The sequence below is a fragment of the Pyrgilauda ruficollis genome, unplaced genomic scaffold, assembly GCF_017590135.1.
Source record: "Pyrgilauda ruficollis isolate IOZ18807 unplaced genomic scaffold, ASM1759013v1 scaffold2, whole genome shotgun sequence".
In the NCBI taxonomy this organism is placed as follows: Eukaryota; Metazoa; Chordata; class Aves; order Passeriformes; family Passeridae; genus Pyrgilauda; species Pyrgilauda ruficollis.
The window spans coordinates 189,816-208,920 of NW_024519206.1; the positions used below are offsets into that span (position 1 = coordinate 189,816).

The following is a 19,105-nucleotide window of genomic DNA, read 5'->3' on the forward strand; positions in this document are numbered from 1 at the left end:
GAGGGCGCCGGGGCCGCTGTGGTGGAGGCGGGAAGGCGCTGTGGAGCGGCTGTGCCGATCGAGGGGTGCCGGCGGGGCAGAGCACGATGTGACTCCGCGGGAAGATGAAGCCGGGCGCTGCTGAGGCCGCCGACAAAGGAGCACGTCCCCGTAAGCGGCATGGGGCTGTGGGTAGCGCGGGGGAGCTGCCGCCGTTCGGGCCTTTCTTAGCCGGTGCCGCCATCCCGGCTGGGCTGTGAGGCGCCGCAGCCCGCCTCGTGCCGGGCCCGGGCCCCCGCCGCCCCCGGGCTGGCGCTGCGAGCGGGGGCAGCTGGAAGGGCCCTTGTGTGCCTTGGGGAGTTACAGGTAAAAGCGTGTCCCTGGAGTGTGGGAAATGGCCGGGCCGCTGCTGGGCGAGCTGCTCCCCCCGGGCTTCTCTGGTATTTGTATGGAGGGCTCCTTAGGCCCAGGCTGTGAGAACGCACCCCCTTTGCGCGAGAGACTCTTCACTGCTATTGCAGTCCTGTTAATGCGCTCCAGACTTTTGCTTATCCCTGAGAGGTTTAATCTGCGTGCTCCAATATTAATTCCAGTGTTTAGAGTGTTAATTTTTTAACGGCCCTGGCATGTGTGTGGTGAGCATAACACTGTATTTGATCCGTAATCATCTACAGAATTTTCCTATTTTCCTTGCACACTTGCTTATCATCCATCTTTTCTCTTTAGATTCTGGATCAGTTACACCAACTTGTGTCTCCAAATTTTCGTATTTCTCTAGGGTTTTTTTTTTTTCTTCCAGATCCTACAAAACTGACTGCTGTTCCTGCGTTATTTAGTGTGCTCATAAGCCTTAGAGGATTTTGCAGCATGAGTAGTGGTTCTACTCCCTTTCCTAAGACTGCTTTGGGGGGGAAGCAATCCTTAACGGAGGGAGTGTTTTGCATGTTGCCTTTTTGTCTCCAGAAGAGGCCTGCTCACTTCCTGTGGCAGCTCTCATTGTCTTGAGCTTCTCCAGAAGAGAAGCAACTAGGAGTAAGTCAGTGAGGAAGAAAGACCAATGTAAAACCAATATGTGAAATTGTGCTTTGAGCAACGTGGTCTAGTGAAAGGTGTTTCTGCTTATGGCAGGGAGGTTGAAATTAGATAATCTCTAAGGTCCCTTCCAGCCCAAGCCTTTCTATGGAAGCTTGCTCCATCCATTTCCGTAATTTAGGAATTTTCCCTTTCAAAAATAAAACCAAAGTCCAGTTCTGTTTAAATTGCCTGCAATTTTTTTTCCTTATTTCCCCAGAAGATGGAATACAAGCAAAACCAGAAAAGATAAGATCTTCCCTGAAGAATGTGAAGAAAGACACGGGAAAACCAGAGAAACTCAAATTTAAGCCGCTCACTGGGAAGGTGTTTTACCTCGATATCCCATCAAATGTGATCTCTGAAAAATTAGGAAAGGACCTCAAAGAGCTGGGAGGTGTAAGTTAGTAATAGAGACTTGTATGAACCTAGAAGGAAATGTGCACACGTGGAATGCCTTTTTTGTGTTCTTTGTAACTGCATTTTAATGTTATTTGTAGTTACCTGAGATGGTGTCTTAATTTTCTATGTTTGTCTTAAACTAGTCCAAGTGATGAGCTTATCAGCAAATTATTCTGTAGATTTTCAAGAGAAGCTGCTTTCCTGATTGGAACAAAAGTTCTTATTAGGAAGTTTTTTGTTTTCAGTTGATTATTCACCTGGCTTAAAATTTTATCCAAATTCATTAGGTTTCATTGTGTGAGGCGATTTTTCTTCTGCTGCTTCTGACTATATTGACATGTTTACATGTTACAACTAACAGTGTTCAGCTGAACCTGAAGGAGACTAAAGGAAGAGTTTTGTATCTTGTTTTCTGGAAGTCAGCAACTTCACTAGCAATGTTTAGTACAGAATGTCTTAGTGAGTGTTTTTGAATACTCTTACTTAATAAGTTTTATAAGCATCTTACTAATTTTTTTCCTGATTCTCCTTTCAGTATGGAAGGAGCTCTTTGATACAAGCAAGTACAGGATACTCGTGTGGAGGGCACTTAGAAGTGCCTCTCTCTGTATATCCTGTAAAAGATTCATAGAGCAGAATTGAAAGGCACAGTTTCAAGCTGTGTGATTTGTGCTTTCCACACTGATTAGTGGAAAAGAGGAAAATACCTCAAACTATACAATCTGACATGAAATAACAAGGCAGATAGCTGTTGATGACACTGTAGATGGCAATGAAAGAAACTGAAGGAGCACAATGGAAGAGTAAACTCAGAATGATGACATTTTTTATATTGCTGAGTATGAGAATATGAATCTTCTTAAGACTTTACTTTTTGAGAAATGTTATGAAAACTGTAGTGTGAAACATGGTACCTCTCCTGAAATTTTAGTTTTTCTGCTGGTTCTAAACTAAGTAAATGTAAAGCTTCTTGCAGACTGTAAATCACATTTGCCAACATCTGCCTTTAAATTTAGATGAACACTTCTGTGTAATTTCTGTTACCTAAAATTAGAGAGAGTTGTTGCCTTGAATTAATATGTTATTCCTCAATGCAGTGTTTGCATTCTTGTAATTGGAAAGTATTACAGGTAAAAAATAGTAGTAATTATAACAAAGCAAAGCTCTTTTAATAATGATTACAAATTTAAGAAATTTAAATTTGAATTTGTGACTGGTAAGGTGCTAGTACACTTAATTGTCGTTGTCATCCAGATATTTAGAAAATATTTTCTTGTTAACTCAGTGTTTTTGAACTTAATTGTTTTAGAAGTTTTATCACTTTCCTTTAAAATATTCAATGTAAAATTGAATTACTGATCTATTGTCCTGAAATAATTACTTGTTTTATATCTTTATATTTAGAGAGTGGAGAGTTTTCTTAGTAAAGATATCAACTATCTGGTGACTAATAAAAAGGAGGCAAAATTTGCACCAACTCTTGGCCAGATTTCTCCTGTCCCTAGTCCGGAATCTGCACCTAATGGAGGAAATGGTTCACCTCATCCTAGCAACCGAAAAGATCGACATGATGGCAGTTCATTTAGGATAGTAGACACAGTAAGTTTCTTACTAATAATACTGCAGATCAGGTGCAATCCATGGGATATGCTCTTACAGTTTTTCTCTGATTTTGTTTCCTAAAGGTGGCAGCAGTTCCTTGGGTGAATAAGGGTTTTTCTTTCAAACATTCTTTTAAATTTATTCAGGCTAACTTATTAAACTTACCTAGCTCAAACTAATTCAGCAATTTTTTCAAAACTTATTTTAAAAAGGATCCGTTTTTGCAAATAAGAGTATACTAAAATATGTTCTAATTTACTGTGTCTGACTTACTGCATTGATGTTGTGTTTGACAGCTGGGTCGGGCACATGATGACATCCAGTGATTCCTGTCTCTTTAGCAACACAGCCTGTTAAAATCTGGCTGATTTGGTGTTGTTAGTGCTGATATCTGCAGAAACACTCTCTGATAGTAGTAGGAATAAAATTGAGCATTATGAATATTTAGTTTTTCTGACCCCCTTCTTAGGGGTTCACATTAATTGCAACAGTTAGTATCTGAATTTATGCAGGTTTATGTGAAGTTTCTTGCATGGGCAAGTCTTGTGTCCTTTCAAAATACAGTTGAAAGTCATTAGCTGTACTGTATATATAGTGCTTATTTAGAAACATGACCAGGCTGCAGGCTGGTCTTTTTATTGCATAGGTGAGGTCACCTCATTTTGCAAACAACCTGGGTAGGTAAAGGCAGCTCATTATGAATAAACAGCAAAAAGTAGAAAAAGGAAATGCAGTGGTGATTGAGAAGCAGGGGGTAAGGCAGAGGCTGTGATTATATTCATGACTATAATTTTCACAAGCCTAGCTGATGAAAGCTCATCTTTTAGTGTCTGTGTCACTGTCTGCTTATTCCCACCATCTGCTTTGTTCCAGCACTAACATTACAGTGGCCTTCTTTGGCTGAAGACTATTACTGGGTAGGGTTTTTTTGGTTTTGGGCTTTTTTCCCTTTCACTGTATCAACCGTAACCCTGTGAGAGGGATGCACGTTATTGAAAAATTTGCAATAGAACGTGCAAAAGGAGATTCTCGTAGCTAACATATGTTTTTTTTAAGAGCAATGTGAATTATCTCGCCTCACTACAAATGTGTTTCTGTTTTAATGTAGGTACGTATGAGCAGAGGAAAGTCCTTGGTTGAAAAAGCAATCAAAGAACAGGTAAACCAAATAATCAACAAACTTGTGCTTCAGAACCTTGGTGGTTTGTTTTTTTAGAAAACAAGCAGTAGCATAAGTGGTTCTAGGGAGAAGTCAGTCATGGAATACTCAGGCAGAAGTTGAGGGATTGTCCTAAGTGAAGTGTCAGGTATGTTTTCTGGGTACTTCCTGAAGAATTAAAAGTTTATGGAGTCTTAGGACAAGTAGTAACATTTGTTAGGATTGCTAATATAACTAGCATTTGAGAGGTGCTCTTGAAGTTAATGTATATATTCATGGCCTTCAGATCTTACTATAAAATGTGACCATAAAGAACAGTTTTGGTTTTCTGAAGGTTAAATGTATTCTTTTGATGGTGAGATGCTGTAACAAAGAGAGAGACAGAAGAGGAGTGTAGGAGAGTGATATTCTTTTGGCTAGAAGCAAAGCATCTGCATTTTAATCTCAGCTTTCATATTACATGTTATATTTTAAATTATTTTAAGTAATGACTATTTGTTGTTTAAAATTACTAATGTAATTTATTGCTTGCAGGACTTGATCCCCTCTGGTAGTATACTATCCAATGCTTTGAGTTGGGGAGTGAAGATACTTCATATTGATGGTAAATATTTTTGTTAGATGAAGCCTGACTTTAACGTGTAACATTAATTTAACGGTTCTTTGGTTGAATTCGAAATATTAAAAGTTATGTCAGACGTACGAACATTGAGTCAACTAAGTATAATTCTCTCACTTTTTGCCAGATGTTAAGAATTGCATTGAGCAAAAGAAAAGGGAGCTCTATCTAATCAAAAGAGCAGGCAGTTCTTCTAAAGATGTGGTAAGTGCCTCTCTGCCATTTATAAAAATGCCATTTGTTTTGTTAGCTAAGAAAGCGCTAAGTACTGAGGACTGCCTACTGTGAAGCTTGTAGATTTTGTATTAATGAAGGTATTGCTCATTTTCAGTTTTTCAAAGACTAGTATGTATTGTGAATTGATTTAAAAACCATCTTTAATAATACGAAGTATTTGCTATATATTTCAACATTATTTAAAAACAACTTTAATAGTAGCATTGATTCCCTGGTGTGTAGAGCTGGGCTCTTGCAAAGGGTATCTGAGAGTCAAAAGTGCTGAACTGAAATTTCCATTCTGCCTGCCTCAAAAGTAATTAATAAAACGTATTGTTGTTTTAATATGATGTAGATGACGGCTATGTTGCCTTATAATTTTCCCTGTGATGCAGTGATTAGAAATTGTTTCATTTTGATGGGCCATTTTGAAAAATCATAGTTACGTTTCCTGGAGAAGCTGTCTCTATAAGGAATCTGCAACTCTTCCTTCTTAGGGAACGAGCATAAAGCATCTTGAAGCTTTTCTGCTGAGTGTGTGGAGTTGGCATGTGAAAATCCCCTTTTCTCAGGATTTTAGTCTTATGATGTAGTGAGACATTAAAGCTTGTAGCTCTTGTGTGCTCCGTCTGCAGTTGCTCTGTAATTGGCACAATTGTCTAGTTTAGCCATGGGGCCTGAAAAATAAACAGAACCAAACTACCCAGTGTGGGTTATGTTGTTTTGGAATGTAATATTAGCTAGTTCTTGAGGCCACATAAAATCCTCTGCCAAATCATCACTGTGTTTGTGGATAACAGGTGAGGTTTTTTTACAAATAGTATAAAATGAGTCTGTACTTTTTCCAGAACCAATTACATTTAACAGCTGATGCTTGAATGTAGACTTCACTTTTTTTCTGAAGACAAAATATTCTTCTAAATTTGAGTCTTCATTGCTAAAAATAGTAAAAGATGCAGCCTCTGTAAATCCTTTCAAATGAAAAGAATTGTTTTAATTGGAGATACTTGCTGTTCTACAGGTTTTGGTGGTATTTTGCAGCTTGCAATTAATTAGGATTTACAAAGTGTTATAAAAATCTTATCTGTATTAAAGACTGAACTTTCAACCATGGCAAGGTATTTTCAGGGTGGAGAGAGTAAGTGTATAAATTTACCTTTCTTTCTTTGTTTTGACTTGCTTTTAGAAAAAATAAATTGAGGCATCTGAAGGCAAGTACTTCTTTCTTCCAGTCTAGAAAGAAATATTTATTTGGGAAACATGTTGCCTTGTTTCAAAGTACTACTGAGCTTAGTTTCCTGAAAAATTCATATGAAGTCATGATTAACACAGGGAGACTTTCATAACTTAAATTATCTGCAGCTAAATCTTCAAGTACAGTGCAGGATAATACTCACAGGGATTTTGTACCATCTCTCTTTTTTCAATAGGGAAAACACGTTACTGCTCAAAAGTCAAAAAGTAAGTACTTCAATAATTGCAGTGGTTTCTGGCTTGATTTATTTTCTGAATGCTTAAAAATGTGCTGCAGTTCTCCTGTGCCGTGGTCCCAATTTGTATGTCCAAGAGAAGCATGTAGAGAAACTTTGTGGAAATCAAGAGTTTGTCAAAACCTGTACATAATGAGTTCTAAAATAAAGTCTGCTTATTTATTAAGCTACTGGAGCAACTTGATAAATGATGAAAGTAATTCTCTATTGATTTCCTTTTCTCCCCCTTTGAGCAGGTAGACTGAAAAGTCCATTTATCAGGGTGGAAGATAGGAGTCGGTAAGTGCTCTCTTCATGCATTTAGTATTGTGGTTCTCAAACTGAGTAATTCAGAATTACTTGAGGAAGTGTGCCCTTAAATCTCAATTCCTTTCAACTTCCTGATTCAGATGTCAAGCGTACTGCCCTCTTAAAATGACATACAAATGTCTTTCACCACCAAATGAGATTGAGCAAGTAGTAGCATGGTAGGGAATATTTGCTGTAGGTGAAGGAAGTGGCAAGTTAACAGGTAACTCCAGTTTGTAGATCATGAGAGTGGGTTCTTTGGGTTACTTCCTACCAAGGAATGAAAGGGAATCATGAACCTTTACATCTTTCCTTAGATCCAAATCTTGTAGTCCAAAACTTTGCATACTGAATTCTACTCCTGAGTTCCAACTGAATTACATTCATCTCCCGCTGAGACTCTTTAGATGTAAGGAAAGTGAAGTTGTTAGTTAAAATAATTAATTGAAACTAGATTTAATTTCCTGTTCAGTCATTTCTTTTTAAAAGTAAAAATTACAAGCTATTAATCTGATTTCAGTATCCACAGTAGCATGAGATTTGATACTTTAAGCCTTGAAAAATTTCACATCTTTCAGTCAGTCTTTGTTGTGTAAGAAAAAGCCAGAACTTGAGAGAACAATTAATTGTAAAAAGAGTTTGGTTCTGCACAGCATAATTTGCACCTTTAAATTCTTAACTGACTTCGGAGTGGTGTTGTTTATAAGCACTAAATTCTTTGACCTGATTTCTCTGACACTTTCCTGAATTGAAGCAAGTGATCTTAACGTGGCTGCACACTGTGAGTTGATGAAATAGGTATGAGGGACACGGGGATAGTGGGGAGAACCGGACCAACAGAGTTGTAAGGATAAGAAATTCATATATAAATATATGTGAATTTCACAATGTAGTGGAGTACTAAACACTTGAAACACTTATAAATATTTATATAACATAACGTTTTTTAATATTTGTGCAACATAAGTAACAGTTCAGAAGCAGAAGGTGATGCTTCACTGTTGTATTATGTTTTTCAGACTTCCTCTTGTGGTTTTGCCTGGGTAGCTTCTAATAGTAATGTGGGGAAAAAAATCAGGCTGAACTTTGCCATCAGCATTTCAGTCAACTGATTATTCAGTATGTGAACTTTTGGCATGTCCTGTTTTGGAAGTTTTAATCTATTCAGAGCACTGGTATGGTTGCTAGTTCTGGTATCTCTGAATGTACAGAGTGGTGTACAGGAATATTATTTTTCTGTAAAACGAAAAAGTCAATTTTTGTATTCTGAATGGTGAATTGATTTTTTTTTTTTTTAAGAAAATGAGAAAATAAATTTTAAATGCATTGGATGTTGGGAACTGCTGTAGCTACTTCTCAGGAACACAAATGCAGTGTTGTCCAAATTGTTCTTGGGTTTATTGGTTACTCATCTCACAAGAACTAATAGGCACACAAGTCATATCCCAAGGAATGTGTAAGACAGCTGTGGAAACCGAGGGAAAATATCAAGGAAGGAATTAATGTCTTATTCTAAGATACTTATCTGCTTAGCATTCTGTGTGTGTCCTGTGTAAAAGAGAAACATTTGCTTAAGATTTTGGACCTGGAGTATGCAATGAAGCCCTTTTCCCATTTTTGATTTTCTCATGCACTTGTTTTGTGTTTATGCAGCCAGTACCGACCGTTTTATCTGCAGTTACTGAGTTTTCCATTTCTGAACTATTGTGTTCCAAAGCCTTATAGTCCATTTGAGGTGGATAAGAAGTATACTGGTCAAAAGCAAACTCAGTCTAAGGAAAGGTTTGTAGAAAACCTTTATTTTATTGAGGGGTGGGTAGAAGAGAGAGTTGTTCTCTGAATTATTCCATGACTATTGTGTTCTAAAATAATTTCTCAACTTCTAATTTTCTGTGCTGTTTAATACCATTAGACTATTAACCGTGTCTCATCTATGTATCTACTGCACTGTTGGTGTCATTTTATCTGTACCCTCTTTATCCTGTCTTTAGTCCTTTTTTTGGGCATACAGATGCATACATCCAAAAATGTGGCCTTCTCCTTTCACTGTGGGTCAGCATAAGATATTTCTTTCCTTTCTCCCACTGGTTTCTTCTTTGTCCTCATCTTGAATGGAGTTCAGTAAGTATTTCACAGGAAGTGGGTTTCTTAAGACTTATTTTGTGTTTGTCCATATAGTGCTGAAATAAGTAGTGGAATTTTTTAAAGCAGTGATATTCAATCACAGTGCCTACCCATTGTTGATAGAGTGTATATTGTTGATAATTTTTAGAAGTTAGATAGACTGCTAATATTGCTTCAGCTCTTCAGAGATGAAAAGTGGATGCCAGTTGCCCAGTGGAATTGCAGCTGGCTTTACAGCAAGTGTTTATGTAATACATTTTGGCATTCTGGCTTGATTTGAGCACTACAGATGCAGTCAGAACTTCAGCAAATCAATTTTATGATTTGAAACTATTTAAGAGTCTTTATTAACTGGTTTTTGTGAATCAGTGGGGTTTTAAAATTTTTTTCTGCCTAGCTTTTTTCATTGACTTCTAAAATTGATTCATGTGAGAGACTAAATATATTTAGGTGGAGGGTGGCTTTGCTATATGCGGAACTTTCTGTATTTAGTAAGTTGCTGCTTTTCTGTCCTTGGGGCTAAAGACCTAGCTGTGATACCTGTTTTCTTTATGAAGTGGCTTCCCCACAGTTCTGTCCAGTCTCGACTGTAATACAGTGCTAGAGGTTTCAGCTGATATTGCCAGATGCGTTTTTTTCTTTCTTTTTTTTTTTTTTTTGTAGTTGAAAGGAAGGTAGCAGTATGAAAAGGCAAAAAACATATATTGCAGGGGTTACTGCTCTATTAGTAAGACAGTTTTTGATTGTGTCTTTTCAGAGGATGTTGGAAAAGCCCATTCTTTTTAAAGCATTAAAAAACCAAAATGGCAGTTTTTGTTTAGAAGGATTAAGGAATAGGATATATTTAAAAATTCAGTATTTATGTTTGAATACATATTCCTAATTAATATTTCATGTGGGCACATACCAAAGAAATGTTTAGGTGGGAGAATGTTTCATACTCAGCAAGTGAATGTGACCAATGTCAGTTTTGGGGGAGAGAGAGAGAGGAGAATGCTTCAATAAGTTTTTCTCCCAGATAAAGACAAAACAAGTGAACAAAGTTGTTAGTTCTACTTGCTTCTGCATTGGGCAAGACCTGCAGACTTAATCAGTCTTCAGATGATCCATTCTATTGCTTCTATCCTGCTTTACTGGTTCTTTGTGAGGTTTACTGTTTTCCAGAGAGAAGGTGTGAAGGCTGGTCTAACAGTTAAAGCACACATTAGAGTTCTGTGGCCTCGGGAACCCAAGAAATGCTGGGGCAGGGTGTTAACAATACATTGCTATGCTTTGTAAGCTAGAGATTTTTCAAGACAGATTTTTAGATGTAAAGTCCTAAGTTTACATCTATGCAGATACTCGGTAAAATCTGTCAGTGATTTTTGGCTAAACGAGCAGATGGAACTATTCCTTCAAAGTCAAAAGGAAGTAGAGATTGATGACTTTGCTTTACTGCTGGTATATCAACCATAGGTGGTTTAATAGTGGATTGCAGCAAGCATTAGCTCTTCCCAGATGAGGATTCTGAAGATCATGGAGCAGGTGTTAAAAACCTCCTCAGATTTTAATGTCCAAGAAGAACTTCTTTAGGTTAATTTTTCTGCATTCTCACATAGCCTTTACCTAGAAAAACTGGACAAAATGGAATTTGGTCAGCTTATTCAAAATTGTGTATAACCAACAATGGCTGTTAAATTTTTTTTTTCTCTTTCTAGTTTGGATTTTATCAGCTGTGCACAGAGACTTCTAAATGTCCTTTGATTTTTATTTGTTTAGCAATTTTGTATTATTTATTCTAAGTCAGTGATAGTAGTGTGTCTATACTAACCTGGTGTTCTATGCTTACATATAATTCCACTGGGTCTGCCTGTCTTCTTGCAGTAAATGTTTCTGGGTTTTGTTTGTTTGATTTTTAAATCTATGCATAACTCTTCAGTTTTTTTGAGCATTGACTAAAATAATGTAAATAGTTTAAGGGGAAATAAAAGTTTGGTTTGGGGGTGTTTTTTTAAGTGAGTAAGAATGAACATACTGTGAGGAGCAAGTTGAGCACTCTGTACCGTGTTTAAGACTCATTAATATTCTCTTAACAGAAACAAAAATAACAGTGACAAGGATTGTGGAATGCCTGCTCAGTTTCCTCAGAAGGACAAAAAAAAGAGAGGATATTGTGAATGTTGTGGGAAGAAGTATGAAGATCTGCAAACAGTATGTGAAATGTCAAGTATACGCTTTGATACCATCAAATCTCTTTAATGTGGTATCACCAGAGGTTTCTCTATAACTTTTATTTTAAAATATTTTTCTGAATAACCAGCAAATAAGTATTTTTTCCTATGTTAGAAGCATCAATTAAGAATTAAAATCGATCTCTGATAGCTGTAGGCACTAGTAATTAATGTCTTAGAGATGCTGGTAGTAAACTAATGATAGTTACTTGCTCCTTGTTGTGCTGTTGACTTGTATATTCACATCTGTAATATTTGATTTATTTAATGTTTTTTCTTTATTGCAGCATCTTGAAAGTGAGCGGCACCGAAATTTTGCACAAAGCACACAGTATGAAGTTGTTGATGATATAATCTCAAAGTTATCTTATGAGTTTGTTGCATACAAAGATGATGAGACAGGAAAAATAAAAAGGTGAGTTACATGTTGTAAATTCTGAAGGCTTTGTGAGTCAGGACACTAAACATAATGATAGTTTTGAAATTCTTGATCTGAATAGAACAGGATAAATTCATGTTTTCAAGGCTGAAATAAATAATGGAAATTTTCTGTGAGGTTGTACGTGGCAAATCAATTTTGTAAAGCAGAACTTAGAAAGAAAAAATCAAAAGTGCAGATGGCATCAGAGAAAGTTGAGACTGAAAGTTGCCAGAAGTTGTCCTACTTACCTTCAGCTCTTGTAACACAAAATCTACTGTACTGAAATACTGCTAACAGAAAGGCAGCAGTGTCTGGGCATCTTGTTCTGAATGATTTGTCATACTTAGTAGTGTAAGGACAGCAAATTAATCAATCTGGTCTCCTTACCTGTGGAAAAACTTCCTACCTGTACTCTTAACCTCTTCGCTTCTGTGCTGCCTGTGCAGCAAAGAGAAAGCAAATGTTCCTTTCTTTGTGCTCAAGAGCTTGAAAGGGTGAGAAAGGCTTGTTTGGTGTCTTGGACTGTAGGCACCAGGGTCTTTGTTGTGTGAAGCAGTAACACTGTTCAAGGTTGCTCTGATTTTTTGGAAATGAGTCAGGACATAAGGAATAACTTTCTTGTTTATTTATAAAAAATGGCAAGTAACAAAGAAATAAATATATTCTTAGTGAAATCAAAGGAAATGCAAATAGAATCAAACAAATGATAGACTAATGAAAGCAAACCTTTATTTCTTTTGTGATTTCAAGATACTTAGAGTTGTTAGGCTTGAAATCCTGTCAAGAAAATAATTAATTTTGTGTACAAATATCATGGAATATTTGTATGTATTTGTAGTCATTGCATTATATTAATTAACTTACTTTGTTCTTTATGCCACTGTAAATTGAGATTTTCTGAAATACTAGACTACTTGGTGTGTTTTTAAAACGTCATGAGCTGTAGAAATCGGTAAGAAAACATCAAAACTATAAGGCTCTCTGCTTCTGTAGAAATAGTGTGTTGCTACCCTAAATATATCTTTCCTTGAGGAGTCAAAACAAAAGCTCCCTTGTCAGTTCAGTTGCTTTTCTAGACTCCGTTGCATATGGAGTTACGTTCCATGGGGCTTTTTATGTTTGTTAATATTTTTAAACAATTTCATTGTAGGACAAAATGTAGCACAGGATATTTTTCTCCTATTATTGGAAAGATAACCAGAGCAGATGAGCTGAAAGAGCGGCTGAAGAAGCAACGCATTGCTTTGAAAACCTACTCCTGGAAGGATACTGCAATGCAGGCTCTCAAACTGGATCGCCAGCCTGCAGAAGTACAACCAAATTCTGTGCCAATACCTACCCCTGTTTCTGCATCTGTCTGTTCAGTTCTTTGTCAGCCATTACATCCTTCAGAACTAAAAAGTAAGTTCAGAGTTAATAATGAAAGTACTAAGACTGATTGCTCCTGTACTGTGAAGTTACGAGAGGCTTTTGTATCATCAAATTCCATGCAACCACCCCTTCCGAAAACTGACCAAGTGTGCACAGAGAACTTGTCTCCAGCTTTTGAGCTGTTCAGCAGGGAAATACTGGAGCCAGATGCAAGTAAAAAGAATGTACGGTGTTTCCAGGAAGGAATGGATACTTCATATTCTCATACCCAAGTTACAGATTTTAGTGACAAAGACAGAAACTTACTGCAGCAAAAACGAAAATTAAATAGTTCAGTAGTTCTACCAGCAAAGTGTTTGAAAAAAGCAGATGCCAATCCTACATTTGTCAAGAAACGTCATGATTTATGTGATAATCATCAACAAATGCAGCACAATGTCTTTCTGGAGGCTGAGGTATCTGATACTGCTCTGAACAAAGAACTTAATGCATCAGCTGCCAGCACTGCCCACAGTTCACCGTCTGGAAAGCTGCATAGAAGAGTGAAGCTTAATTTGAGAAAGAATAAAAGAGAAACCCAAAAACAGGATGTGGAGTTACGTGTAAAGAATTCAGATGGACTGTCTGTTCCTGAAGAGAAGAGAAGCACTTGTAGCTCATCATTGCAGACCCTATTGGAGTTATTTCAGGCAAGTGAAAGAAACTCAGAATTTGGAGGTTCTTCAAGTTACACTGAGAAGAAATGTTCAATGGGCATAAATGATACCTGTGAAGGGCAGAATGCAAATGTTTTGTGGTCATTATTTTCCTCTTCATCCTCATCCTCATTTTTTGGATTTTAATCCTGGTTTATTTAATATAATGATTTTTAAATTTACTTGAAAATTTAAGATTCTATTAGTGAAGACTCCTGTATTATATGTACAGATTATTTGGTTTTCAAGTTTTTTAATGCAAAAGCTTCTGTAAATGTAAATAAGAAAAATAAAACTAAGTTTGGCTTTGGTCATGTGTTTTGAGTTTTTTTTAAAGGTACTGCTTTATTATGTCTGGTAAAAGGCTCTGACCCCACATTTGGATTAAATGAATTGCTAGGCAAAGCATGATGCTGCTGCATTTAGATAGAGTAATTTCCTAAAATCATAGACTATGATACATTCCAAGTAAACACATTAAAAATAACTGGATGTTCCACTGTAAGTTGTCCATTACTCATGGATTACTGATGTTTTGCCGGCGTTTGGTTGCTTCCCTTTTCTTTTCTTCTGCTGCTTTAATGGAGAACACAGTAACAAAGATGTATTACATTCTTTGACTACTCTGATGTATTAATATTAAATTAAAGCTACCTCTGTTGTGTGTTTCAGCTAAGAAAGCAGTTAGATGTATGTATTTTCATTGGGGGAAAACAAACAAGAAACCAGCAGGACAGGTAGGTTTCTGATCGACTTGGGTCATTTATTTGATTGTTCTTTCAGAGTAGCCAGCTTGTCGGCTTGGTTTTACTCAGAAGACACAAGTGAGAGTTGGGAAGACTTTTTTAATAATGCAGATCTTTACCAGAGCTGATTTCTTTCAGAATTTCCATATCTGTAAATCATGAGAGGGCACAAATATAAAATTACAAGAGACAATGAGTTTTTTAATAAATGTAGAGTGCCTTAAGGTCATATAAGAGATCTCAACCACAGAAATTACTTTCATTCATTTTTGCATAAATTGTTTGCATTTTCGTCTCTTGCCCATTCAATATTCTCAAGTTTAGTGCTTTTACAGTTAAAGTGCTTTAATGTTGCAAGCTATTGTATGTCCTTTATAGGCTGTTTTCCGTGATGGTTAGGTAAAGCTGCTTGGAGTGCAGGAATAGGTGAGGAAAACTCCATAAAATTATATTTCCTTTACAGGAGCTATGAATTGGAAGTTTAATGATTAAAGTAGCTGCTTAGGGTGTTACTGTCACCTTTAAAGGTGACATTCCTTATTCCTCTCTTAATGTAGTTGTATGTACAGTCTGGTGAGGGCTGCTTTTGGCTTCTCCATCTTACTGGCCACTTCTGGCTGGATTTATATAATTCTGATCTGGATTCACATCCAGAAATTACAGAAAGCCATTACAGAAATGAGCAAAATTTACATTCTAAAGAGGAGTCGATCTTGAATGTGTATATCTGTACTTATTTATTGCCTGCAAATTACCAGTATATAGTAGTCTAGGACTGGGACTTTAGAAGATAGATGCAATTACTTTGTTCTTCATTTTGAATGACACTTTAGTGATTGCTTTCTGGTTCACTGAGTTCAATATATTTTAGGAACAAGTGTTTTGACTTTTTCTTCTATTGAGATAATTTTGTTCAGTTGGAGGTTTTTTGGTTGGGTTTTTTGTTTTTGTTTTTTGTTTGGGGTGTTTTTTTTTTTTTGTTTTTTTTTTTTTTTTTTTTTTTTTTTTTTTTTTTTTTTTTTTTTTTTTTGTTGGAGTTTCTCTGGGTGTGTGTTTTTCCTAGCTTTTGGTTCAGTCTTTAAAGTAAGAAAAATTTGCATTTCCCCCTAAAGCATTGCAAAAATCTGCCAGTAAGTAGCCAGTAATCTCTTGCTTCTGCCTCTCTGCTTCCGTCCCTGGGGCACACATTCCTTTTCTGCCCTGGTGGCCTCCTCCTGTGCATGGCTATTGATGCACGTAAGGATTGCTGCAATAATAAGGGTGAAAGGTGGAAGAAGTCACTGTTAGTAAATCTACTCATCAGATAAACAATGTGTATGTTTGATGTATTTTTATGAGTAAATGCAGTCCTAGAACATGTTAGCTTAACAGGCAGTTCTAAGACAATTTTTGAGTACTTTGGAATATGGCTTTAGAATTTTGAAGGGAAAAAACAAATCTGAGGTTTCTCATTAAAATACGAAGACTATTCATTGTAATCCAGAACAAGATTTAGGAGAGTCACTGCTACTGTTGCAAAAAGCAGATTGCATGATGCAGATTTTGTTTACTGGTCACTTTAGTGAGTGTTAGAGTCCCCTTTGTTGTATGTTCATTTGGTATCACGACACGGTAAGCCTATTCACTATTTCTGAAACAGATTTTCTCAGCATATTTAATTATTTTAATGTATTTATTGCCTTTTAAGTTTGTTTAAATAAAGCCCCCACAGTTTTTACAGAAGTTTGAATGTATTTATGTTACAATTTGAAAAAATAAATGCAGAAGGGTAGTTACTAGAACATCTGTCGCTCTCTGATTTCCTCATAGAGAAGAGAATTGAGTGTCTTCAAAATATGTGGCAGTGATTGTGAGAAATGTGAAACAGTTCAGACAAAGACTACCTCTTTGGTCACTAAAACTGCACTTCTAATTGCAAACCTTTATTTATCCATGTGTATTTGCGATAATTAGATATTATATAATTGCAGTTTGAATTTCATAAGGATTTCTTCTAATGCACTTCATTTTTGAATTGTCTTTATGTGACTTTGAGGAGCAGAAATGTTGTGTCTATTCAAGGAAGTTATAGTGTGGCTGTAAGGAGGAGAGGAAACAGTTCCCAATCCGTGTGTGTGCACGGAGGTTCTTTGCACGGTGTGCAAAGGTGTTCTTGTGGAGATTAGCAATGCCAACACCACTCATATTGGGAGGTTCTGCAGGAACTTCTGAGACTGATGCACTCAGGTAAGCCCTGTGTTGTGCAGCAGCATCTCTGTGAGCAGCTATTGTCCAATGTCCAGCTGCAGAACACTCACAAAGCAGGAGGTGCCTGTAGGGCTGGCTTTCCTGTTAGCATTGCAGGGGAGTTAGTTACAGCCTGAGGGTTTGGCTCCTTAGATGTACCTGTGAGGGTATGCGCACCTTCCTCCCACATCTGGAGAGGCTCAGCTCTGACACACTCAGCTAATGTAGCTGGTGGTGGTGTCTGTGAAGCTCTTGTGGCAGCCTCTGAGTGAAGGAAGGTTGAAAAAATGGTACTAGTGTAATTACAGTGGGGCATGTGGACACGGGACAAAAATACGAGTCCCTCCATGTTCTCCAGCTGCAGAATCTTTGTCCATGTGGCCTCTGGGCCATTGGCTGATAATAAGCACCAGGGGCTGATAAAGTCTGATCATACTGGGTCTTTTGATCATCTTGACAGTTGATACCACAGAATCATCAAATTGCAGTCTACCTTGGTCTTACACGGAGTACTCACAGGTGGAAAGCACTTCCTTGCCCTAGTTTCATTCTCCAGATGCTTAGAATCGGAGAACTTTAAGACATGTAATTAGATTGTGTAAAGAATTGTGGGAAATTCCTGAAATAGTGACGTGTAAGATAAAACTACAATTAAATGTGATCAAGCATTCACATCCTTCTTGCATGAGTAGTTTGGATATTACTTGCATCACAGCAGGAAATGGTCTCCCCTTTATCCCTCTCATTTTTTCCATTATGTTTCATCTCATGTAAATATTCTTCTGGAAAATAAGCTATTTTCTTTCAAGTGCTTACTGCCACTCAGATTTAGCTGTAACCTCCATATGCATCTAATCATCACTCTTGAAGACAAATGAGGGGAAATTTTAGCAACCAATTGATCCAGAGCAATTGTACAACTTACTTACACAGAATATATGTAGGTGGACTAGAATGAATACCAAAATTTATTTCTTAGCATAGCTAATCCTCTGGACCCTGTAAAGAGATTGTGGTATTACCAACAGGATTTACTTTTGTTTTTGCTATTAAGAGCAAGTATAAACAGAGTCACCACTGATAATCTGAGGCAGGTGAAGATAAATGTGAGTGAAGTTCATTAACCAGTTTACCATCTCTGGAAGTGATACGAGATGAATAATTTGGGGGTTTTTTACCATGAATTCTGCAAATGTTGCTTTTTGGTTATTTGATTTAGATAGTGCAGTTATCAAAAATAAATGCTGAGCATCCCAGATACAGCACCATAAGAAGATTTGGGATGGAAAGCAGGTGTTTGAGTGTAGTCCAATTTCATTTGGGATAAAGAAGTTGTAGATTCAGGTGGCTGTCTATAATATTTTTGTTTGTTTGGGGTTTGTTTTGGTTTTGGTGGGGGTTTTTGTTTGGTGTTTTGTTTTGAATTGTTGTGGGTTTTTTGTTTGTTTGTTTGGTTTTGGTTTTTTGTTGGTTTTTTGTTGTTGTTGTTGAATGGAGATCTCACTTCAAGATTAAGTATTAAATATTGGTGGAGTTTGTGGATAGCTGGCCACAAACCAGATTTTCAGTGTGACCTTCAGTACTACAGGCAGTGGAGGGGGAGGTGCTGGTCTCCTCTCTCTGGGGACTGGAGATAGGACACAAGGAAATGGGAGGAAGCTGCAACTGGTAGTGTTCAGATTGGACATCAGGACAAGGTTCTTCACTGAGAGGGTGGTCGGTCACCAGAGCATGCTCCTCAGGGAAGCAGTCCCCAAGTCAAGAGTTAAAGGATTGGATGACACCATTATTTGGTGTATTTTCAGGTAGTTCCATGAAGAGAAGGGAGTTGGACTTTGTGAGTATTACAGATCTCTTCGAACATGTGATATTCCGTGAGTTGCTAGAAGAAGAAAGGATCTCTCCCCTGATGTGAAAGAGCTCCTTGCTTAGAGGTGGATAGTCTGCCAAAGTCCTCGGCAATGCTGAGGAACTCCCAGGAAAGTAAAACTAGGAGGTGAATCTTGATGTTCACTGCCTGATTTCCCAAATGAATGTGAAAACACCATCAATGAAATTTAAATATTTTTCTGAAGAATTAAGCCTGTCAAATAATTAATTTCTAATCACTGTGTACAATTAGAAGGGGCTTCAGACATAGAGATCAGGGTTTACTTCCTTGTGATTTAGATCCTTCAACATAATATAGAAATTTTCTGCAATTTTTCTCTTTAGAATGAATCTTTAGTGTTTATCACGGAAGTGATAAGTAAGCCAAAGAGTAGAAGACATAAATGAGAGAGGTTTGCAAGAAGAGGAATGTAAAGCCTTTTTCAGCTGTGTTTTGGCTAATTGCTAATTTGGCTAATTAAATGCCTATATCTTTGTATTAGTTGGCTGGATTTCTGAAAAAAAAAAAAAGTTAAAGAAAGTTATAAATATTATTCTTAAAATTAGTGAAGGGTTTGACCAATATAGAGTTTGCATACTAAAAAAAGGACTGTATT

The 19,105-nt window shown here is 37.1% G+C and overlaps 1 protein-coding gene across 3 annotated transcripts; it reads left to right on the forward strand.

Annotated features, from left to right (window-relative positions):
- The first annotated feature begins 10 nt into the window (after positions 1–10).
- DBF4 (DBF4 zinc finger) lies at positions 11–13,957 on the forward strand. Of its 3 annotated transcripts, none has more exons than XM_041466769.1 (12): positions 11–150; positions 1,271–1,449; positions 2,857–3,051; positions 4,163–4,213; positions 4,748–4,817; positions 4,960–5,036; positions 6,479–6,509; positions 6,772–6,817; positions 8,480–8,608; positions 11,026–11,140; positions 11,448–11,575; positions 12,732–13,957. In XM_041466769.1, exons 1-12 carry the CDS (start codon positions 105–107, stop codon positions 13,792–13,794), a joined length of 2,130 nt encoding a protein of 709 aa, XP_041322703.1. In that variant the 5' UTR covers positions 11–104; the 3' UTR covers positions 13,795–13,957. The 3 variants fall into 3 exon arrangements, with proteins under 3 accessions (XP_041322703.1, XP_041322704.1, XP_041322705.1); XM_041466770.1 differs by having other exon boundaries at positions 6,775–6,817; XM_041466771.1 differs by lacking the exon at positions 2,857–3,051.
- Positions 13,958–19,105: the final 5,148 nt, after the last annotated feature.

Bases quoted from the DNA above. Each gene is read 5' to 3' on its own strand.
- DBF4 (XM_041466769.1), top strand. From the start codon at position 105: ATGAAGCCGGGCGCTGCTGAGGCCGCCGACAAAGGAGCACGTCCCC. The intron at 4,214-4,747 runs GTAAACCAAATA...TATTGCTTGCAG, and splicing joins AAAAAGCAATCAAAGAACAG to GACTTGATCCCCTCTGGTAG. The intron at 5,037-6,478 runs GTAAGTGCCTCT...TTTTTTCAATAG, and splicing joins GCAGTTCTTCTAAAGATGTG to GGAAAACACGTTACTGCTCA.